At 36.3% G+C, this 25,199-nt stretch overlaps 2 protein-coding genes across 2 annotated transcripts in view; both read left to right on the top strand.

The window, feature by feature from the left end:
• The window catches only part of atp6v1ba (ATPase, H+ transporting, lysosomal, V1 subunit B, member a), a 36,458-nt gene extending 14,901 nt beyond the window's left edge, over positions 1-21,557 (top strand). Inside the window, exons 4-14 of the mRNA XM_073869331.1 lie at positions 39-133; positions 510-586; positions 1,698-1,837; positions 8,978-9,079; positions 9,724-9,821; positions 9,916-10,039; positions 15,576-15,733; positions 16,021-16,096; positions 16,362-16,466; positions 16,544-16,673; positions 20,660-21,557. Coding sequence (XP_073725432.1) covers positions 39-133; positions 510-586; positions 1,698-1,837; positions 8,978-9,079; positions 9,724-9,821; positions 9,916-10,039; positions 15,576-15,733; positions 16,021-16,096; positions 16,362-16,466; positions 16,544-16,673; positions 20,660-20,811 — 1,257 coding nt within the window. The 3' untranslated portion in view covers positions 20,812-21,557. The remainder of the gene's footprint in view (positions 1-38; positions 134-509; positions 587-1,697; positions 1,838-8,977; positions 9,080-9,723; positions 9,822-9,915; positions 10,040-15,575; positions 15,734-16,020; positions 16,097-16,361; positions 16,467-16,543; positions 16,674-20,659) is intronic.
• Positions 21,558-23,825: 2,268 nt separating this feature from the next.
• Positions 23,826-25,199, top strand: part of shtn1 (shootin 1) — a 55,340-nt gene continuing 53,966 nt past the window's right edge. The window contains exon 1 of the mRNA XM_055172733.2: positions 23,826-23,980. Coding sequence (XP_055028708.2) covers positions 23,923-23,980 — 58 coding nt within the window. The 5' untranslated portion in view covers positions 23,826-23,922. The remainder of the gene's footprint in view (positions 23,981-25,199) is intronic.

Here is a 25,199-nt window from a genome sequence, read left to right as displayed (position 1 = left end):
TGTCAAAATACATCATAAAATATATTTGTGTCCATCAGGTATTTGAAGGCACGTCAGGTATTGATGCCAAGAAGACCGCATGCGAGTTCACCGGCGATATCTTGCGCACACCTGTCTCTGAGGACATGCTTGGTATGTACACGCACACTGCTATGGTGGAGTCCAAAAAACAAGGAGTTTGAATGAATTTCAGCATTTGGTAGCAAGCAAATAAAATATTTGGGTTTTAAGAAAATATGAACTTGAGCTGGACTCCACAAGGTTGCACAAAACCTGATGATCCATGTGTTTCCCAGCATGATTTGAAAATGTTTCATAGAGCATATTGTGTGGTTCAATGAATGCAAGAAAATGTCCTTTTGTTAAACATGTTAACATGGTTAATGTCAAAAAATATTTCTTACATTTAATTCATGTCCTAGAAAAAGGTCACATTTCAAACACATTAGTTATGCTAACATTTGCAAGGTGTAATAATAAAATGAAAAATGATTTCATTTTATGCTTGGACGTGTGTTTAACGGGTCTGGTAAACCCATTGACCGTGGCCCTGTTGTGCTTGCTGAGGACTACTTAGACATCATGGGTCAGTAACATCTATTTTTGCGCTTTATATAACATTTGCACAATAATTGTTATGCATGCAGGAACAGTGCTCTTCTGGTTTGAAAACCTGGGAAAATAGGCCCTTTGTGATTTAACAATACTGTGATCTCATTAACTCTCTGGGTGATGGGTTGATAATACTGTATTTGGGATCAAACGGATATTGAATTTAACAGTACATTCTTACAATGTAGTTTACAACCAGCCACAGTACATTTATTTTTCTCTTCACGCGCTGTGTGCAGCCTAGCTGAATGTTAAAAAGTGCCTGAAATACTGCTTGATGGTATTTTAATATTTTCCGAGAATGAATTGGAATTTTTGTGTCCTTTTTAAGTCATTTACTGACCTTGTGACCCTGATCTCTGCTAAGCTGTAATGGCAAAGGTGATCTTTTCAGCTATCAAAGTATACAATGGCCATTCAGGGCAGCTTCTGAATGAGGCAATTGGATGAGAGGGGGCTTAATGAAAGAATGATCAGCCCCTCAAGGTCACGATACTCCAAATAGTGTTTAGGATGCTTGTGTACTCAAACAAGAAAATATTTTCTGAAATACAGTGCCCTACAGAAGTATTCGGACAGTGAAGACAGAATTGCTCTGTTTGCTGTGGGGACAAGAAATTTGTAAGATGAATAAGAGGCAAAGGACAAAATGTTTCATTTTATTAACATTCGATTTTGTTTTAACACATACCCAATCTTTCATCCTGACCTGCAAAACTAATTGACTGCAAAACTAATGGATCAAACTTACACATAATTTGTTTTCATGTTAATACATTTATCAGGACACTTAACACTTAAATTGCATATGTTCAAACGGTTGAAAAATAAAATGTGACATTCTGTACTTTTGTCTCATATTCATCTATCAATGTTTAGACGTTTATTGACTCCACAGCAAACCGAGCTATTTTGTCATCACTATCCCAGCATACAAGCTTTATTCATTTGCACGAAATGGTTAGTTTTGCCTAAAGAAAATTCATTTTTCACCTAGCAAATACAAGTTTTACACTGCAAATTCTAACAACTGGACACATTTTCCTACTTAAGTGAGATCACTGTATACCCTTTGCCCCTCTTAGGTCAGCCCATCAACCCTCAATGTCGTATCTACCCCGAGGAGATGATCCAGACTGGCATTTCTGCCATCGACGGCATGAACAGCATCGCCCGTGGACAGAAGATCCCTATTTTTAGCGCTGCTGGATTACCCCATAATGAAGTAGGTTCTGCACGTGTGGTTTGTTAATTGCACAACATTCATTCTTGTTTCGCAGGTTGCTAAGAAATTTAAAATCAGTCAAGATGTGATCTTCAACAAAGGCTGATGCTGAGGGTAGCCGGTGACTAAAACAATACAGATTGCAGAGGTGCTTTATTAAGTTTAATTTATAGTCCTGCGTAAGGTCTATGCCATAGCTATGTTGTAGGTTATCCGTAGCCTCTGTGTAGCCTGACGTGCACCTCGCCAAAATTTTGGCGCGGACCGCAAGCGCTGTGATGGGTCCACTAGAACTCCTCCCATCAGGTAAAAAAACTGCGTCATAGGTTTTCAGGGTTTCCTGCAGAAAATTTGTTAGTTAAGGTGGTTTTTGGCCGGGGCGTCATGATGAAAATGAAAATATTTTTATTTAAAACACTCAAATAAAACTTAATTTTGAAGAAACTATGACAGAAAATGAACACATACTAGATCATTAATGAATTAAATGTTTTTAACAGGTACATCTAATGGGAATAGCTGCTTGATGAACTGAAACTAAAGGGTTAATAAACACAAACTGAAGCAGATGTTGTAGAACATCTGGCGAACGATGATAGATAGCGCGAAGATTGTAAAAACTGATTATTTCCCACTATTAATTACAATATCTTAAAGGAGTGTAACTATTGTAGCATGTAAATAATGCACATAAATAACATGAGCAAGAGCGCTCAGCAATTATATTGAATCAACAGGCACGTGCAACCTAGCTAGCAGGTTGCTCAAACAACAAAATCACCAGCTAACTTACTTTAAATTTGCAAGAACTATAGACTAGACTAATACAATAACAGGCTTAAATTAGCCAAAAACACAAGTCCACTTTACAGTTCTCACGGACACACGTTTTATCAACAGGCTCTCCTCCAGACAGTGACGGACCACGTCTTCCTCTCATTTCCGCCGTGTGGCGCGCATGCCCGCTCGCGGTGTGAAGCGTGTTCGCGCTATTCACCGAGATGCACTTGACGGCCTTTTGTGCAGCAAATTTTTTTAGGTGGGCCGCCCAAACTGCAAAGTCATGCGGGAATCCCTAGGATTTTTCGTTTGCGACGGTGAGAACAAAGATGGACCGAGTTGAGGAGTGCAACATTAGTCGTTGTTTGTTTACTTCTATTACTGATGGGCTTCTGAAATCATACACAACAAGTTGCTGTTTCTTCTTCGCCTGTGGGTTAAACTTGTCAAGCTGCTTCTTCATTGACGGTCGCACTGCTACTGTGGTAACACGCGTTTATACTGCCTACCAGCGGTCTGCATGTGTGTTTGCACATCAACGCGTACGACGACGCAAAAGTTTAAATGAAAACCGACGCGTAACCTACGCCGTCGCAGCTATGGTGTAGGACCTAGCACAACTATAATGAGCCCTTTAGAAATGTTACACTAAAATAATTTTTTGTAAATTCTAAGTTAGATCCATTCAACACCCTCATGTTCTTTCATATTTTGGCTAATTAATGTGTCTGGCTGATATTTAGTCCGTCACTAGTGTTAATTTCTTGTGTTTAGACAGGACTGTTGCTCAAACACACCATCTCATAAAGTGTACTTTGATAAAATGTACCTTGAATGAACAGCATGCCGCTTTGAATAAAAGCCCACAGACTTCATAAAAAAAAAAATTCACCTTGCTTTATACATTCATCGAGACAGATTTTTGAGGTAACTTTTGAAATGCGCCGCAGGAATGTGTCCGTCTTCATTCAGAGCGGGATGCTGGAACAGAAACGGCAATACAGACCATGCTGCCTGCCAGCGTGTTTTTAATTATATTAATTAAACCTAGAGGGATTTATTTAAATTCTTTCATTTGAAGTGTTGTGATCACATTCAACACCTTATTGTGCAGCTCTGTGGCAGCCGCAGTGGCTTTTGCTGTATTGTGGCTGTTACTGAGACAAGCCTGTGTGATTAACGCTAATTTGAGAAGGATGTGTAATTGATTTTACCCTGTGGCGTTTCTGTGGAAACAGCGAGGTGGGTCAGGGTTCGAATCATAATGTTCTCCACTTGTGTGAATGCAGGAGGAACCGGTATGATTTTGAGAGCTTTAGACTAAGCAAACAAAACCAAACGCTTAGCACTGATCAATAATACATGCTACAGGTTGACATTGGTTTGTTTTGATTCCAGGAGGAGTATGATGTTCTTGCTGAACTTAATGGTGATATAGAAATGGTTTTGAGGTCACAACTGGTGCCTAAAACTTTCAAAGAAATGGAGGTCATAATTGATTTGTTTAACAACACAAGTGCTTTATTGCATGTTCGTTTGACACACATTTTTATTCAAAGCGACTCACAGCGCATTCTTGCTATACATTTTATCAGTACAAATATGTGTATTTCCCGGGAATCGTGACCTTGGCACTGTTGCTACCATGCATTACCATGCAGTTGAGCTAAATAAACAGTGACATTTTACACAGTTAAGGGTTACAATGACATTTTCTGTGTTTGCAACACTGCATGCAAGGATGCTACAATTGTAGGAATTTGTACATAAATGAATTATATGGTTTATATAAATGGAAATTTTGAGGGCAGTTGTGACCTAATGGGTAGACAGTTGGGCTTGTAACCCGAAGGTCTCTGGCAAGTTGCGACTGAGGTAACCGGCTTGCAGTACCTCTGTTCACTACTCACTGGGATGGGTCATATACCGAATACGGGTAACCATACTTCATCACATTAAGTGTTGATTTCCCTATTGCCTTCCCTTTATTTCTGAATTTGGCTAATTTTGCATTGCCTTTCCTACACACAAGTATAAGTTGTCCATTGGCTATAACTGTAGGCCGTGTAAGTGGTTATGAATCAGCTGCAAAACGTCTCTATAGTCAGACTGGAAAATAAATGTAATGACCCACTACATGAGCTTTTGAGAATACATGCAGACATGTAGGCCGGCGTCATTGAGCTTCCCACTTTTACAACAACATATTAAAAGGTAGTTTGTTTTATAAAGTTGTTCATAGTAATTCTAGGATCAAGGTCTTATCATTACTGAATCTTAAAGCCATCGTTTCACTGTCAATAATGTTGCCATCTTAAAAGATGCCTCAAGTGCTTCAACCATTCAAATATATTTCTTATATTCTCGGAATCATTAAATCATCTCAACTACAGTAACTATGTATGAACATCGCCAGAGACTTCAGTGACCGTGTGTCCCCCGTCTCTTTTAATGAGATCGGTAGTAGGCGTTCCTAATTCTGATTGTCCTGATTAACAAATTGGTAACTGTCCTCAATGACAAAAGGCTGTGACGTAAACTCCACTGCTTCGCTCTGATTGGTTGGCACTCCAGAAAGTCACTCATCATTTGCGTAAGGTTAAACTGTTCTTAACTTTGTCGTGTAGCTAGACACGCCCACTTCCTGTCGCCAATTGCTTTTGCCAGAAATCACCAAACTTCCATTGAAAGGAATGAGATTGTGTTGCTCAACTTGAGTGTGTGATTTTTTTTCCACCATACATTTTACTTCAGCTGAACGTCGAGGTCTTTTTATATAAATGCTACATAATATTACACAGATGGCAGAAACACAGAAATTTAACTGACTTAAATCTTGTCAATAGACAGTGTTGGGGAAAGTTACTTTTAAAAGTAATGTATTACAATATTAAGTTACTCCCAAATAAAGTAACTAATTCCGTTACTTAGTTACTTTTCATGGAAAGTAATGCTTCCGTTACTTTTTAGTTACTTTTACATTACTTTTTCTTGACTGAGGTTTGATCTCTTTCAGGCCTTGCAGGTGTTTTTTATGACTGAAAAGTTCTGCATTCAGAAATTGACCTATGGCTAAGCCACGCCCCCTCCACTCACTCTGACAATCAATCAAAATTCGGTGATAGGCGCTATGCCAGCTGTCACACAGCTTGTTGAGAACTTCGATGAAAGCATACGTTTCCAGGACAAGCCTTTTTAATATCTTTACCAAGAGTAAGTTACTTCTCTGTTAGTTTGGTGCTACTGTATTTACATGAATCATTCAGCACAACATTACTATTACAAATAACATTTGTTATCTCGGTTATTTACAGATACGTTAATGAAGCTAAGTGACATGATGTACAACGCAGCTAGAAGCTAACGATAACGCTTTCTAATGTTAGGCTAACGTTACGTTAGAGATGTTAAAGATAACGTTCAAATACGTTGTTGAGTTAGCTTAGAACAGATGTAGACATCCTTGTTTAATTTATCCACGTTTAGTTGGTGTTGTGGTCTACCGCATAACTTAACCAGAGCAGACACTTAACGTTATCTCGGTTGAGATGTGGCTTGGGAAAGGGTAAAAATACACAATGTCGCCCAGCCTCTCTCAGGATACCTAGTTGTATGTACCCCATGCACACCGTTTGACCATTTTAAACTTAAAATGACAAGAAAAACATATGAAAATGACTGAAATCTGACTAACTTCAATGCATTTCAATGGATGTGGAAGGAAAGAATGTCCAAGTGTATTGGGGGGCTATGCGCACTGTGATTGGCTCATCGCATTTGGGGGCGTGGCTTAGCCATAGGTCAATTGCATATTTCATCACAAAAATGTAGAGCTCTGGCCTGCCAAAAATTTTAATGTGTACATTTAAAAAGTAATGCATTACTGTACTCGTTACTTTAGAAAATATTATTATGTAATGCACATTACTTGTAATGCGTTACCCCCAACACTGTCAATAGGTTTAATTTAAATTTGCATTTTAAAATATTTCTTTCTTTTGGCCCAATTGCAGATATGCAGATATTAGAAGCTCCACGTCATTCCATCACATAATTTGGTATTGAAAAAAGTAATTTTAAATTAACGTCAAAGTAAATTTATTTTCTGAACCCTCCGTTTTGTCATTTTATATACCTAGGATGTCGCTCTCTTCTAACCCCTTCTTTGTAATTTCCATTATTTTTGTCAAAGATACAAGACTATCAGGATGATTATGAGGATGTGTGAAAGGCAGTGAGCAGCATAGACTGGTTCACTCAACCCTGACATTTTAACACTAAAGAGAAAGCTGTTCTCTAAGCCAGCATATTCCCATTAACTGCCCTAAACACACACACACACACACACAATGGTAATAATAAAACCACAGTGCTTGGGTTAACATCTTTTAAACCATAGGTTAAGATCATTTGGATAAAGCAGTGTTTCACACATGTAATTTTGAAAAAAAGGTTTTAACCTTGGTTTATGCTTATACTGAATTGAAGTGTAAGAAAAAACCGCATGCAGCAAAAGACAACCAGTCACATACTAGCACAGCGTTTACCTCATTAAAAATAAAAACTGGTTTGGTTTATCCAGCTACAGATATGTTAATTGTCAATTTTAATGTGTAGCATTACATTTAAAATATATATAGATCTCAATATAAAGTAAATCTGAAACGGTGTAAAGTAGGGATTAATGTCTCACTAATGAATCTGCTCCTGCCGTCTAACTGATATAAAAAGGTTCTCGTTTCATTAAACAGGAGTCATAGGGGTCACAGCCGGCTTTATCCTCTCAGAGAAACAGGTGTTCAGGGTCAAAGTTCAGTCAGGGGTCAGACCGGATTAGACGTCCAGGACCATTACATTAAGTGATAAGCGTGAAATTCCTCATGCTTATAGTCTTAATCTCTTTGTTGCAAACAGACACACAAACATGCATTCAGACACATACACATATGGGTGATTTATATAATTGCATGTACATTTGGTGTCCAAAGTCATATGTTTTAAGCTTTTTTAAATGGTTCTATTTTTAATTATTTTTTCTGTAAAAAGTATCTAATATAGCTCACATGATTTCCTGATGTCCGGATTGTTAATTCTGTGACACTGACTTATTCGGGAAACCGTATAGACCTTTTGCAAGTCGACGTCACAGTTACGTCACGCGCGCTATGTGGTGGCAGAAAAACAGTGGAAATGAATGAGACACGAGTGAAACGAACAATATAATTCACTAGAAAATGTCTTGTTGTGCTGTTAAGTGTCAGAATAGGAATGCCAAAATAGATGACCTTAATTTTTATAGTATACCATCGACGAAGACACCATTTGAAGATAAACGTAGGTGTTTATGGTTGAAATAAGCCCTCAACCGGACAGACTGGAGTGATGAAATCATTTGAAAATCTTTTAATAATTAAAATAGAAAATAATTAGAGAAGATATCCGGTGTTCTGTCGAAGTCTGTTCCCTCTATGTGTCTCTTATAGCGTTTTATCATGTTACATTTATAATTTATTTAGAAAGATTAAAGATTTGAACGAGTTCATAATATCAATAATATTACCATTTATTAAAGTTTTCATATTTTTTTCGTTTCCTATTACTATTTTTTACCTTCTATCTTAGCCTATGTCTTCTTCCTGTTTGTTCTAAATGATGATGTTTACTAATAAATATATAAACATAGCACACACGCACACGATGTAAAGTGTTAATAATATATAACAGGCCTATACAAATTAATTTGTATGTAAACATATAATCGTTTTAGAACAAACGCGTAGGCTAAAAATATAAGAAAGAAATTGAAAACATGAAATGATGAAATATTTAATAAATGATATTATACAGAATACATGATAATATTGCTCTTATAAGTACTTCAGCGATTCATACTGTAAAAATAATTGATTTACCAATAAAGAACAATATATATACATTACATAAATGCACACATATCAGTAGCCAAGCCATTTAAACTTTTAATTTATTTAAAAAATAAAGGTAACTTGGTGAAAACGTTATAAGAAACAGACTTCTACAGAACACCGGATCCATAAAAATCACAGTTTAACGCTAAAACACTTCACACCCCTAATGCGGAGCAGTTACTTTCTGCCACCAGTTGGGCTCCGCCCACAAAAAAGTAATCTCTGTTTGCAAGCACGCAAAAGGTCTATTGGATTATTTAAATAATTTATGCATCTGGCAGACGCCTCTATCCATAGTTTTTTTTAAGTATGTAAGTTCACTAGAAATCCTTAACATTTTGCACTGGTGTTGCAATGCTTTACCAGTTGAGCTACTGTGTTAACTATCTTATACAGCGGTAATATATTTGATTCCTTATTTTTTTACTTATAGATTGCTGCTCAGATCTGTCGTCAGGCCGGTTTGGTGCAGAAATCCAAAGATGTGATGGACTACAGCGCAGATAACTTTGCCATCGTCTTTGCTGCTATGGGGGTGAGTTGTTCTGTTTATTATAGTGTGTTCAAGTATGCATTTGGACAGATTACCTAAAGTGGTTTATTTCCTTTTGAAGAGAGGTTGAGAATCTGTTAAACTACTGCTTGCATATATTTCAGGATAATTGTGTAAAACGATCCTGTCAGTGAACAGAATCTTAAATCATGGATGCGAGTAACTGTTGGTCCTCATAGGTTGCTTAATCCTACTCTTCAAAACCACCTTAACCTTGTGCCCTCACCTGTCTGCTTCCTCTCCAAACCTTTGTTATTGTCACCTGAGTGGCTGCAGTCTGTCCTCTCAGACAGGTATTACCTGTGTCAGGTGTCAGGTTCACCTGTGTATTCAGGTTTGAAGGGCTTCCATTAACCTGCGCTTGAAATGTCACTGACCCAATCTTGTGTCCTGTGGCCGTCAGTCTCTGGTCCGGACACATCTCTAATGCATTCACTATTGACTACCTGTAACTCTATATCTTGATTTCATGCGCAGGGTGGTTAAAATGTTAAACCTTTTATAGACACAAGGAATTACCTCTAGCAGGAAGTGCATTTCAATAGGTCATTTTAAATTGAGTAGTGGATTTTTGAGTTCTTACTCTTTGTTTGTTTATGGCATAATAATACTTTTTGTTATCGCAGGTCAACATGGAAACTGCACGTTTCTTCAAGTCAGACTTTGAAGAGAATGGATCAATGGACAACGTTTGCTTATTTCTGAATTTGGCCAATGATCCTACGTAAGAATTCATCATGCTAGTTGTTTCTATACACTGGATTTCTATAGCATAGAAATTTCTTAACTGGACATCGCTCTAATCTTTTTTTGCGCAGCATTGAACGCATCATCACCCCGCGTCTGGCTCTGACCACAGCAGAGTATTTGGCCTATCAGTGTGAGAAACACGTGTTGGTCATCCTCACGGACATGAGCTCTTATGCAGAGGCTTTGAGAGAGGTGAGATGATGTAATTTAAGTTGTTTCAACCGATTTTTTAACCAGGTAGGGGTGCGAGGGGCAAAAACTAACGCGGGTTAGTTGTAACATGGACCGTTTACATTGTTGCACAGGGTTGAGCAATTCGTTTTTTTCCCTATTTTTTCATGCTGCCAAAAGACAGTCTACCGCAAATTATTGGAAAAGTACAACGTTTTTTCCATAGAGTTATTTATGAAAGAGAGTTTTGGTTGTATGTAGGTAAATTTTTCATCGTGTTTTTTTTTCGCTTTCTGAGTTGGGTCTGTAAGATACCAAAACCAATGTTAATGTCATCTTAATCAGTGTCTTGTTGACTAAAACATAGCATAATTTTGAAATGTGTCTGCAGCTCTTAGCAACTTTTTTTGTAGGCTTGAAAATATTTTCACCCGGCGGGGTTAGTTGTAACGCTGTGTTACAACTAACCCCTCAGCACTAACAACATGAAAACAGTCTTTCAATTGTTTTAAATGGGCTACACACGATTGCTGGCTGCCAGCAAAATAAATGTGCCTGTCTTATCAAAAATTGTGTGTCAAAATTTTATTATTTAAGTATTTAATTATCTTTAATATTGATTGAATAAAGTCACGTCAAAGATTAAAATCATAATGAAATGAATGGCTAAAATCAGAGTTTGAATTTCATGATCTCAGAATTAGATTTTGAGACTTTAGTATGGTTTTTACCATAGATATGTACTAGGGATGTGCATCGATGCGCGTTCCCATTATAAAGACCTGTCTAAAATCGATTCTGAATCGTAAGGCTCCGATTCAGTGTTTCATGCACAGCTTGTGCATGTACTACGGCTCCGTGTTCAGTAGGAAGTCCTTATCAATCTAAAATCACTTCGAGTTTGACTCGTTTATAACGTGCATTTAAAAAAGCAACACTCGTCAAACACAATCATTCAAAATATTCTCTATTATCATGAAAATACCTGAAACAATCTGAAGAACAGCGATATATATGCCTCTAGATATTTCCTGGAATAGTGTTAGTAATGCTACTTCTTCTGTGGAACAAATGGTGTTTGTAAGCGAGAGCGCCCCCTGGCTTTTGGATGTGGCTGCATTTCACCGTAATTCATTCAAATTCATTCATTGAGATAACGTGCATTTGCCCGATTAATTGTCACAACCCTAATATGTATAATAAAGGCTAAATGTGTTACGGTGGAGTCTAAAATGTCATCACCTGGCGCCCATCTTACCTCAGACAGCTCGCTCACTCGTAGCATTGTGTTTAATGGTGCAGTTACTTTTAAATGACCATAAGTTGCTCAATTTTCTACAGGTTTTCAAACGGTTTGGTTTCTTACAAACGTTATTAACGTGGCTATAATTCTGGATGCTTAAACATGATTCATGAAAATTATTCATTAAGTATGCAGTGTCATGGGTACATCTTTGACGTTTTTAACAAACCAAACCGTTTGGAAATCGATAGAAAATTGAGCAAGTTATGGTCATTTAAAAGTACATGCTCCATCGGGCCTAATGCTACGAGTGAGCGTGCACCCTGTGGTAAGATGGCCGCCAAATGCGAACGTTCCACTCAATTGGCCAGCAGCGTGGGCAAGACATCTAGCCTTTCTTATACATATCTATGTTTTTTACAGACTGGGTCACATATAAAAAAAAAATTTTCATAATTGTGCTGCTTTTTCTCACATAAGGTATTTATACATTTGTATACATTTATAATTGAACTATGGTTAGATGAGGGGTAAATAGTGTAAATACCTGTATATTATAGACATATATATAAACAATATCCACTTCAAGTATATAAACAAAATAGTATTGAAATATTTGCCTGCAAACTTAATTTTTAGCAAGTGTTACAACTAACCCCCTGCCTGTTACAATTAACCCCACCTATGGGGTAAGTTGTAACGTTTGCACTTCTGTCATATTTGGTGCAATTGTCCAACAATGGTAAGTACTAGAAACAAACTTCAAATGTTCATTTGTAGCAGAGATGTGTGTGTTGCTTGTGTAAAAATATAATTAATAAAACTCAAATATTTTTTTAATGATTGAGCCAAAACCAAAAAGCGACAAGCGAAAGTTGTGCAACATCCAAACATAATGGTCTATGTCTTAAAAAATGAAGTTAATTATTCTAGAGATATTACTTTTTGTTAATGGAACAAAGTATTACTGTGAAATTGCTATTTTCCATGTCATAGGAATTTAGGCCAGTTGCAATTTTGCTTGTTTTGTTAAAAGTGTTTCAGATTAGGGTTCCCTTTAAAAAAAATCTCAGACTCTATAATTTTCTGTTTTACCAGATTATAAAAAAATAATTTTTTAAAAGTGTGCTTTTTTAATACATAATATGCTCTAAAATGTCCCTGTGATAAATAGTGACCGTAAACACATGAAACAGATACAAGTGGTTTGTTTAAACATGAGTGTAGTTAGATGGTCAAAGCTGAAAGGCATAATTTAATGCAGCTTCTTAGTTTGACCAATTATTATTATTATTATTATTATTTTCTTTTTTTGAAGTATGTTCATGTGCTGTTGAATTCAGCCATTTTGACGCACATGGTCGAAGGTCTCCTTTACAGATGCATAATACGCTTGTACTTGCACCCTCATATAAACAGTTCCTGTTGACAATTTATTGCTATGAAAAGCATTCAACAGCGGAGTAGGTTTTTTTCTATTAGTTGCAAGGGCAAGCGAGTGTAAAACACATTCTCTGCTTTGTTGGGATTTTTCCACTGCCCTCTTCCACGCCTTACCAACATGTTTGCCGTTTGAATTTCATGACTACTTAATCATAATTGACCTTGTGATGTAAATAATCCTGCATTTCTCTGTTTGATTCCCTATTATTTTCTGATCTCCCAACCATGATCCATGCACTTCCCAGGCTAGATACACAAAAAGCACCTTTATATGGAGTCCTCGTGTACCCTATATATAACAACCTTTTGTGTGTGTGTCTCTCAGGTCTGATTAGCAATAGAAGTAGTTGACCGTACGTGTACGGGCCCATTTCCCTCATATCCAATTTCAGCGATCAAACAGAGAACAGCGTCAACAGCAATGAAAGAGCAAAATCTCTTTTAACAAAAGCGCGGTAACCCCCTCTTGACATTTGGAACAGTATTGGGGCACTGTCCAGTGTTACAGTTAATATCATGTTTCCTGTGTGGATTATGTTGAAGAGCTACTGTGTCTAATCATGATAAATGGATTCACCACCATCTGCCAAAGAGTAAGATACATTTGCATATGTTTAAAACAATAAGTCGGCACCTCCCGTGTGCTATGTTCAAAAATGCATACTGCCATAAAATGTAAAAATGAAAACGTATGCATTGTTATATTTACATAATATGCATTTGAAAGACACTTTTTTCTGAACTGCTTACATTTTCTTTTTCCACCCTCATGCCACAGGTTATCGTTTTTGTACTATGAAACATGCTTTGATTTCTAATCGCATCAAGCGCATAATTCTCATTCTAAATAATTTGCATGCATGTGAATAGGCGTCCCTCTCTTGCTTTTGTGTAGCTGTAGCCTTGGGAAACATTCGGATCCACCAGAGCTCTTGGCCTCCACAACTTCCACATAGTGCCAGGAGCATTAACATTTAACTTCCTCTCCCATTCAGCCTGGTAAAGGTGAGGGTGAGAAATGATTTTCTGCCTGCTTTCTTTGTAACCTTGGGAGGTGATCTGAGCAAAGTATATCAGTGTATAGATGACAGGTAATGCAGATAAATATGTATTTCAGATCACTGCAGTGGCCCTGATCTGTTTTGGGCGATCCAGTCAGTCGCAGACATAGATCGCAGTTCCGTTTCGATTTCTGAGCTTTCACGCTGTAAATCGGAGATTTTTAGTACTACCATGTTGATTTTGTAAAGGTATCTGTCACTTCCATGCTGGCAGCTCACCTGGCATTTTTTTACTTTCTGCTTTTATTATAGCTCATGCATTATTCAATTCTGTGATCTTTTAGAATAAGCTGGTTAATTTTTTTTTAAGGTTGTGATTTGTTAACTAGAAATGCAAACTAACAGTGAAATGTTTGCAAAATTTTTGAAACTCTAAAGGATTTTTATTCAATTTTTTATTCAATTTATGTCAATTCCAATTAGACAGGAAGACATAACTGGCAACCAATCATAGTGTGTTTTCTGTAGGCTATGTGATGTTTGGGGGGTATAAATCTAAAATCGGTGGCATGGCAGTGTCTATAATGAAGGCTAATCTATAAATTGATCTATACTGAAACTAAATAACAATAGCAAAATTGACATTATTTACATGATATAAATAAGTAGACATAAACAAATAACATTAAAACTACTTATTAAATGGCTCGTTGGAATGCTTGATTCTGATTTACCAGTTGCGACATTTGAAGGTTCACTATTGGGTCAATGACGCAACGCTAATTATTTTGAGTTCGTATGGTTCAAGTGGTAAAAAGGGTTGAAATTTCAAAATAAATTTGCTGATTATTTACATACATTCTTTTTTTTGAGGACCATTTCTAAAATTTCTGGTTTTATTTGATTTTACAAGAATATTTGGGGGATAATTGCAAAAATGCAATTGGTTTAACTAGTATTTTTATGTATATATTCTTAAAAATATGGAATAAAATATAATCATCTAGATTAGTTTAATAAAAAAATTTACATACATTTTTACATAATTTGTCAGAGATTATTTAGAAAACAAAGCTGTTTTCAGCATAGGTATTACGTATATGTAAACGCATTAAAATGTACATTTAGAAATAACTAATAAAATTATATTTTAAAATGATTTTTTATGATTACGCTTACATGCCATCAATGTGAAAAAATATTTAATATTTCTTATTCTTTTGCGCAATTGGCAGTTACACCATTTGACATTCATAGTTTCATAAATATGGTGCAAATTGTATTTTTTTATTGCAAAAAATAAACATAAATACACTATGTGCATTAAAATAAACCTCATGCGTGCTTTTAAAACAAGTTTTTTAAAAAGATTTTTGAATTTCTCATCTTGCCAAACTGTTTTTGTCACTGACCCTATTTCTATATAATAACCGCTCAAAACTAATAACACACAATGACCTGGATGCTTTAAAATTTTAACAGGTACAGTTTAATAATACACAAAAATTTAATATAAATATGTCTTTTTAATAAGAAGGTCTGCATTCATTGAGCAAAATGAGCAAATAAAAAATATTTCAAATCAATATTTAATGTTCCTTACCTTACTTATGAAGTAAATAGCATGTAATCAGCGGTATAATATACAGGCAGCCAGTTGTCATTGTGAAATAAACACTTTCGGTGCTTTTTTCTGTGATAACAACCCACTGCCTATACATTATCTCTTATGTATGCATTGATAAAACTAAACTGAAAATAAAAACTGAAGCATAACAACCCTAACTTTACTCAAAGATTGACCCATAAGATTTTTCAGTAATGTCTTATGCATATGCATTAAATAATTTCATGATTGGGTGTGTCATAGGTGTCTGCTGCCCGTGAAGAGGTGCCAGGTCGTCGTGGTTTCCCAGGTTACATGTACACCGATCTTGCCACAATCTATGAAAGAGCTGGAAGAGTGGAGGGCAGAAATGGATCAATTACCCAGATACCCATTCTGACCATGCCTAATGATGATATCACACACATTTGCACATTTTTGCACTTTCACTTTTTTTTAGCAATGCTGATGTTGCACAGCCACAGTCAAAGGCAGAATCAGACTCACTATGGACAGTATAAAGGAGTAAAATCGTCTTTATTTTGTTTTGTGGCCAGACACAACGACTGCACCCAATAGTTGCCACTCTTGATGGCTGTGGTTACTATAGAAACATCCTTGCTTTTTAGGAATAAACATGACTTAACGAGCATAAACAAAGATGCTACAGTCTGCTAATGTCTCTTTTTCTTGTCAATACAGATATCACTCACCCAATCCCTGATCTTACGGGGTACATCACAGAGGGGCAGGTGTATGTAGACAGACAACTGCATAACAGACAGGTGAGAGGTTTTGTGTGATACTGTAGTAAACATGAGAAATTGTCTACAAATATGCAATTGAAGCAGTATGCTTTATTTTGCTAAGTTCAGAACATTTAAAAAGGAATGACTAAAACAAAAAGATGTATGTATGTATGTATGTATGCATGTATGTATGTGTATGCATATACCATATATTAAATACAGAACATTTTAAGAAAGTGTTTGGGAAGGATTTTTTATTCTGGTTTTCTTCTCTGATCTTTTGCATTATTTTCTCATAAAGATCTATCCTCCCATCAACGTGCTGCCGTCTCTCTCTCGTTTGATGAAATCTGCTATTGGAGAGGGCATGACTCGTAAAGATCACGCCGATGTCTCTAACCAGCTGGTAAATACATTGTGAAGTGCTTATTGTTTATTTGTTTATTTGTTTATTTATTTACCTTTAGTGTCTTTTTCTTGCAGTATGCTTGTTATGCCATTGGTAAAGATGTTCAAGCCATGAAGGCTGTGGTGGGTGAGGAAGCTTTGACCTCTGATGATCTGCTGTACTTGGAGTTCCTGCAGAAGTTTGAGAAAAACTTCATTGCTCAAGGTAAAAAAATCAACTCCTACCATCTCAAATGGTTTTGATGTTGGGTCATACTGTTAGAGTATGGAAGTGTGTCAATTAAAGAATCATGGCACATGCCAATTATTTTTGATGCAACACATGAAGTGCATTTAAGTAATCTTTTTTGTCAGTATGTGCGCTCTCTGGGGGTCGAACCCATGACCTTTACGCTGATGTATTTTAAGATATGTCAGTGCAAGTTGTTTTCAGTTTGGACAGCTTTTATATTTATTTTAGTCTAGGACTAGTCTAATCCCTGTCCGGGAAACCGTCCCATTGAGAATAATGACAAATTGGACTGTAAATGAGCTGAAAGGATACCCTTGCAAACTACCCATAGTTCTTTGTGGCAAAAGAAAATAGAACACTTCACACATCAGTTACACGCTTTGTTTGTTGTATTTAGTGCTGATACAACCTTCCTTTCTTTGTTGGGAAGTTAAATGAAACGAACCACCACGTTTTTTTTTATCAAATCCATTGAATATGTGACATCATAATTACAACTAAGCTCAAATAGAAACTTCCCAGGAGGATGAGAAGGCAACATTAGGCCTGTTTGCTTTCAATATAAAAAGTGAAAAGTGCTTCAGAAATACATTTTTGTAATTGAATTTGGCACAAAATTTAAGACCTACTGCTTTTTCACTAGTGAAAAAGTTCCTCAACTAGCCTTCCCGAATTCTGGAGTTAGGGGGCGTGTACACCAGAGCGTTTAATCGCAGCTGAAAATGCCAGGTGGATGCGGACAGTGAGTGCTTGCCTGCATTTTTTCAGCTACACTGCAAAAAATGACTTTCTTACTTAGTAATTTTGTTTTTCTTAAAGGGACATTCCACTTTTTTTTGAAAATATGCTCATTTTCCAGCTCCCCTAGAGTTAAACATTTGATTCTTACTGTTTTGGAATCCATTCAGCTGATCTCCGGTTCTGGTGCTAGCACTTTTAGCATAGCTTAGCACAATTCATTGAATCTGATTTGACCATTAGCATCGCGCTAAAAAATAGTTAGTTACTTTGTGTACTAAGGCCGATGGAAAATTAAAAGTTGATATTTTCTAAGCAGATATGGTTAGGACTTGGACTTGGTTACTTTCAATAGCAGGGGACTATTTTCGGCTAATATCACTACACCTGCTGCAGCCATGTTACAGCAGCAAAGTCACTGATTATTACGCCAGAATGAGAGTATAGTTCCTAGCCATATCTGCCTAGAAAATTGCAGCTTTTAATTTTCCGTCTGTCTTATGTACACGATCTAACTACAGAAGAGTCAAGTTTTAAATAGGAAAAATATCTAAACTATTTGGTTATGTTTAGCACGATGCTAATGGTCTAATCAGATTCAATGGATTGTGCTAAGCTATGCTAAAGGTGCTAGCGCCGGAACCGGAGATCAGCTGAATGGAATCTAAAACGGTAAGAATCAAATGTTTAACTCTAGGGGAGCTGGAAAATGAGCATATTTTCAAAAAAGTGGAGTGTCCCTTTAAACACTCAATTCAACTTGGCATACCCCATTAGCAGATTGTTTTGCATGTTTTATGCACAAATTCACTGAAGTTTTTCTCATCAAGAAAGTGCATCTTAATTTAAGAATTTTTGGATATTTGTACTAAAAGCAAGACAAAAATTCTAAGAGAGTCATTTTTTGCATTCAGCGATGTGCCGGTTGGTTGTTGTAATATTTGTCCCGCCCCTCCTCCACTTTGATTGGACGGCCGAGTGAAAAGTGACATTGACAAGCTGAGCGTTTCAACCATAGACTGTAAAAAAAATATGGACTTAGTGTCCGTGTCGTCATCCATAGGTTTGTGAAGAACTTTTTTAAAGCTTAATGTAGGGGGTGCCTGCCGTTGCCATCTAGGCCGCACATCACCGCGCATCACTGGCGGATAACTGAAAATGATTAAAGAGGCGGGACATGGGTTAAGCTGAGGTGGCTGGTTGCTGAAACCACACCCACCTAGCTCGATTCTAGTGACAGCAGTGGCAGTTCATCCCTCACTCAAGTGGCCACGCCCCTAATTATGCAGTACTTTAAGGCTTAATATCATTTAAACGGATGAGTTACAAAAAAATCCACCCCCTCACAGTTGTCAAGAAGCGCAAAATTAGCTATTTGGACCTAAAACACTTTTTTTTACCAGGCTCCCTTACTCCCTTTTGGAGCCAGCCTCTAGTGGCCAGTCGATGAATTGCAGTTTAAGTCACTTCCATATTGGCTTCATTAGAGAGATCAGAAGGTTGCCACTTGGTTTTACCCGAAGTTGAACACTTTTCAGCTCTGGCCGCTCAATTGAAAACATACGCCGCTCGCGGACGTAAACGAGTTGGTGTACACACCCCCTTAGACTGCTGACTGCGATATTATGCATTATGTTGTTTTTATTCTCTATATTGGAAGCCACTAGACAGTATTTCTCTCACCCACTACTCTTGCTCTGCCACAAAGCACTTTAACCTCAATGAATGTTCTTCTCAATGCTGTAGCTCTTTAGTGAGGCACGAGGTGCAATAACCTCCGTCTCCATCAAACCCTCCACTTCACTTCACAAAAAAGACATGTACATGTTTCATATTGATTGCAGCCCTATTTTTGGATGGAAATCATTCAACTGCTTTTATGTGCTCACACAATCAGCGTGTCATTACTATCATTGGTAGAAAAGGGACATTGTCTAAGTTCCACCGTCACATGTCGGACTCCGACTGTCTCAGTTATTGCTTCTATTTACAGAGAACAAAACACGCATTCACTCGTCTTCCTATTGGCTTTGTGGAACAATAAAATTTTTCCTTCATCTGAAGCACTTTTCTCTTGTTTAACAAAAATATGCCATGTATTATGCGTCAATCTGTGGTTTCGATACAGTATTTCTTTTTAGCACAGTGAAGCCAATTACAAGGCTATAGACCAGATGTTTCAAGAACATTGCACTCTATTACATGCTGTGTTTTTTCTGCACATGTTAACTTCTATTAACACCAGGATTTGTGTTGTATACACTTAACACATTTTTCAAAAATCCCTGATACATAGGTGGGTGATTGTCACGAAAATCTAGTGTCCATTCTCACGAAATTGGTGTCCAGCATCAGAATTTTTAAAAAGCCCTCAAAGCCATTTTTTTCCACATGTAAGATTAAGGTCTGAACTTACTATAACCATTATTTTTAGAGGATTTAAAACATATTTCCTATAGAATTATTTACGTTTTTTAGATTATCATTATAAAAAATGATCATTACCGCACATGATTTTACATTAAATATATGCATTTACAAACTCATGTTTCGGTAATGAGAACTAAGAAGTTGTCTAGGTACTATGACAAACAAAATTTCAACTTTTATCTGGAGAGAAAAAATAAGAACTGCTTACCTGGTAGCCATCTTGAGTGTCACAGTCAATTTTGTCCCTTCCAACTTTTTTTGTGGAAAATGTTAGTTCCTTGAGGGCTTAAAATTTGTTGCAGAGGATGAGAAAAATTTTCTTGGACACATTTATATTCCTTATTTTTGTCTCTACATTTACCCATGATCACCAAATACTACATGTTTCTTTACTGTAAATGTTTATAGTATAACATGCACTGAAGCTTTTTATTTATTTATTTTTTTTTATTATAAATATTTCCATGTCAAAGAACCAAAATCCAGTCATGGACACGTTGCGGTAATGACATTTTTTCCCTTAAATGTGGAAAAAGCAAAAAAAAATTATTTGTATGATGTCATTTGAAATCATGTGCAAAATAGTATGTGAAGAGATGTTTGTAACTGTATGTTTCTTATTTTGATACTCTTACTTTACTCAAAATGTTTCATGACACCTCATAAGTCTAATTTCGTGAGAATCACCCAGATGCTGAACTGTTGCATTATAGTAATGTAATTGATTGTAAAACAAAACCGGTTTATGTTGGATGAACTAATGTGAGTTGTCTCTGTGTCAATATCTCAAGGTCCCTATGACAACAGAACTGTGTTTGAGACACTGGACATCGGTTGGCAGCTACTCCGAATCTTCCCCAAAGAAATGCTAAAGAGAATTCCTCAAAGCACGATAGCCGAGTTTTATCCGAGAGAGTCCGCTGCCCGCCATGGCGCCTCCTAAGAGCTCATGAGTCACACGACCTCTCTGTCACAAAACACCTCATCTCTGACCCCTGTCCCAGCCCTATCGTAATGATGTTTAGATTATTTGGGTGTAACTCTGGTTTATAACAGATTTATGAAGCACACATACATATAATGGTTTTATAAACATAAATACTGCTTCGATTAGTGTGTTATTAAACCCATGTGTTATGACCCCCTGAGATTATTTCAGAGTCCCGTTGTTGTGTTATACATGTTTGTGCGTGTTAAATTGTGTGGTTGGATATGATCATTGTATTTTATGTTTGCTGTTGTTTTGGTTAACCGTTTTGTTTCTGATATACAAAGTCTTTAGATCTTGTTTGTTAATTCACTGTCCCCAGTCTAAAGAGGATGTTTAGCTCAAAGGGAAATATTCAGGGCTTATTCGCACGGTGGTGCGACCCATTTCATCTGTTTATCCCTGAACTAAGCACACACACATTTTAACATCTCCCTAAACATTCCAGTGAAATTGAGAATACGTGATTGAGCTCAAAATGAATAATTTACTAGCCATCCCTTGAAATATTTGTTTTTATTTATTTTAATGTACGAAACGTACTCGAATGAAAGGCTGAAAACTTCGTCTATGCTGACAGACAGGTAATTGTAGATGCTGAATGATCATATAGTGTGTGGTTATCACTGACAGCTGTTATTTTCCTTTAGAAAAAGATGGATGATGTTTAACAGCATCTGTGCTGTAATATTAGAATAATTTCACATTCCCTTGTGTTGTTCTGTATGCATAAACATACAAAAATGTCTCACCTGTGTTGATTGCTGGTAAGCCTGTCAAATTTCTCAGATGAAATAAATTATATTATTATCGTGATTGACAGGCTGCATAGTTTATTTTTCATAATGATGCAGTAATGTCTGAATGTTATTGAAGCAAACAAGAATAGGTTCTTGTGAGGTTAGCATAACACAGTTACTATAGTTATATGAATCATTTGAATACTGAAACAGTATATGGGCAATTTCATAGAATTGGTGCCATTTGCATGTTGTAAGTTTTGAAGAGTAATTTGCATGTAATTTTTTTTAACACTAGATCTAATAACACACATATTTTTACTTTTCGAAATCAGTATTTGACAAACTGGGATAACTGGTAAAATTGTTTACATATTTTCTTAATAGAGGATGAAGGCATTTTGGTAACAGGACTGAAAGTATCAGGACTGAGTTTTTAACATATATTTAGCAAATACATGAAATAAAGCTGCTGCTTTAAATATGTGGTAATAGCGTGAAGACACTGAGCAAATTCTAGGAATTTACCAATTTTTTATTTTAAAATAAACCAATAACATCAAATAAATAATTCAGGTAACAGGACTGAACATTAAGATTGACATGCACATTCAATATCATAAAATATACAGAAAATGAGAAGAGTATCTTTTGATCTTCACATGGCTTTCAGAAGATCCAGATGATGTAACCTTCTCTTGAAAATGTGAAATATTCCTAGTGGAATATTCCTAGATTTTCAGAGGGTGGATAACAGAACTAAGTGAAATCCTGGGGACATGACTAAAATGTGCATTTTATTTGAAAATATTATGACTCTTTCAACGGTAAAAAATATTTAAGAAAAAGGATGGGGTATGGGCCCACAAAAATAAAGTTATCTAAAGACTTTTATGCTTTATATTTAATGGGGAAGTATAGCGATAGAGAGCAGGAATGGATAAAAATGCTGTTTTTCAGTGTTTTTTTGTAGTTTTTATTAATGTTTTAAATTATAGTGTAAATGTGGACACTTGTAACATGCAGGACACTTTGTTTAATAATAAAATGTATTTAAGAGTTACCTTTCTTGCATTTGTATAGATATAATGTCCTGGGACAGAAATAGCACAGATTTGGTGAAATGGCCCATACGCTGTAAAATAAATGCTAAATGATATCTAACATCTTCAAGATATTGTTTCATGAAGCAAATCTTGTACTACTAGGGCTAAAACTAACATGGTCTCACTAACTCCCTTAGCCTAAGACATGCTGGAAGTTAACTTAAAATGTGAAACAGAAGTGGTTTGTCCATTTTAGCTTTTCATAGTCTGATGTACAGCTATAATAAATATGTCTCAATCTGATTTTGTCAAGTAAGAAATGTTGAAATGACCCCTGAACATAGGGGCCCCTTATCACGAAAATCTGACTTTTTTCATGTTTAAGTGCTATAATTGGGTCCCCAGTGCTTCTTTCAACCTAGAAAATGTGAAGAATAATCCAGTAACTTAGTATTGGTAAACCATTCTATGCAAGCATGTGAAAAAATAGGTCATTCAAATTTGGCTCCCCTTGTGATGTCAGAAGGGGATAATACCGCCCCTTAATCTGCACTATCCAACCACGGGACTGATATTTAGTGCAGAGATCTGCTCGTTTACATTTAAGAGGACACACCCAACAACATTTTTATTCACACCTATAAAGTTGCAGTTTTAACATGCTATATTAAATTATCTATATGGTATTTTGAGCTAAAACTTAACATACATACCCTGGGGACACCGAATACTTATTTTAAATCTTGTGAAATATCCCCTTTAAATCAAGGGGAACGGGTAAATGACAGCAGAAGCACCTAACCCAAGTTGTAAGCCAAAATTAACTGTGCACCATTGCAGGAACTGTAAACATGTCCCTGATTGGTTGATATGAAAGTTGTCCCAAGGTTAACATAATGACCTAGAAATATTTGTCACGTTGCAAAAATTAGACAGTAGTTTGCTGAGAGTATTTAAGTATTGATAAATATAATTAAGTCAGGCTTATGTCTTATTATTATGTCTTGTTTAAAGATATTGTATTATTAGTTACAGTTTAATACAGTTTACTGTTTTAAATAATAAATATTTTTAAATACAGTATATTTTCACGTGGAAATTAGTTAAATTATTATTATGATATTTTGGTGGACAATATGCCCTACTAGAGTTTGAGGTTTATTGGGGGGCTTTACCACAGGTGATCGTGAGGTGTGTCTACTGTAGGTCTCATTTCCGGTTTTGCTCGCGCTGTGGTTTAGCGGAGTTTTTAGTCGGTGTCCACAGGAACGTACGTTTCAATGGCGTCTACAAGAAAGGAGAAAGAACCGAAAATGGTTACAGAAGCGTCCAACAAACGTAAGTCTGATTCACAAAAACATGTAAAGCGTGGGTGTGTCCAAAAGAGTGAACGAACAGGCATGTGGTGTGCGCTTTAAATCTCAGTGTAGCCTATCTACCAAGTAACTGTAACATTCTGTCAACAGTTAACTTGCTAATACTTCCAGAATTATACTTCAAAAAACGTCCAAAACAGTTCTCATATTTTCCCCCAAGCAAAATCAAATTAGTTTTTACTACTGTATACTACTACTATATTGTATACATGAACAAAGTTTTGTTTCTGCAATATGTTATAATTTACAACAGTGTACTAAAGTAAATACTGAGTAGGCAGGGTTTGTCAACAATAATCTTACAAAAGAAATTCAATAGTTAAGCAAGACTGCATTTTGAATTTCTTTTATTGTGAGTTGATTCTGCATGCAGAGGAAAATATTACACAAATCAGTTTAACCCTGTAAATCCCTGTGGAGGCCTGTGTGGACATGCACACGCATTTTTGAGGACATCCTTGTTGACAATGCATTTTCGCTTTGTTTAAAAGTAAAACAGCACTCTTAAAATGAAGGTGCTAAACGGGTTGATGCCACAGAAGAACCATTTCTGGTTCCTCAATGTACCTTTCAGCCAATGGTTCTCTAAAAAAAAAAACATTTCTATCATTTCTTGTTATAGTGCGATGAACCTTTTGTGAAACAGAAATGTTTGTATGTTAAAGGCTCTTCATTGAACCATACAGCTTAACAAGGAACCTTAATTTTTGTGTACCTTTATTATACATTTATTAGGTGTAAATGTCATTCTCAACATACAGGTGCCCTTTTTGCAGTGGTCTAAAGCGGTGTTTCCAAACCAGGGGGTCAGGCCCACAGGGGGCCTCAGCAGATTTCCAAGTGGGCCTCAATATGACTTAAAATGATTGAAAATCAGACAAAACAAGCATTAAAATAAGCTAAAACAAGCAAAAATCATGATGTTTCTTATTTTTTGGCAATTTTAGTAGCAAATATACATCTCATTCCAAGCTCTAGTTAATTTTATTAGGAAAAAAACTGAGTGAGTGGGGGGGCCTTCAAATATCGTTGTGGGCTACTAGGGGGACCTTAAGGTGAAAAGGTTGGGAACCACTTTCCTAAAACACACAATGGACCTCATACACTGAGGCAGAGAACATTTAGATGACATTTATAGCCCAGACAGAGGCTGTGAATTGTTGTAATACAGGAAGTTATGG

Source organism: Misgurnus anguillicaudatus, chromosome 7 (genome assembly GCF_027580225.2).
Source record: "Misgurnus anguillicaudatus chromosome 7, ASM2758022v2, whole genome shotgun sequence".
Taxonomy (NCBI): domain Eukaryota; kingdom Metazoa; phylum Chordata; class Actinopteri; order Cypriniformes; family Cobitidae; genus Misgurnus; species Misgurnus anguillicaudatus.
This window is presented reverse-complemented; position numbering and strand designations above follow the sequence as displayed.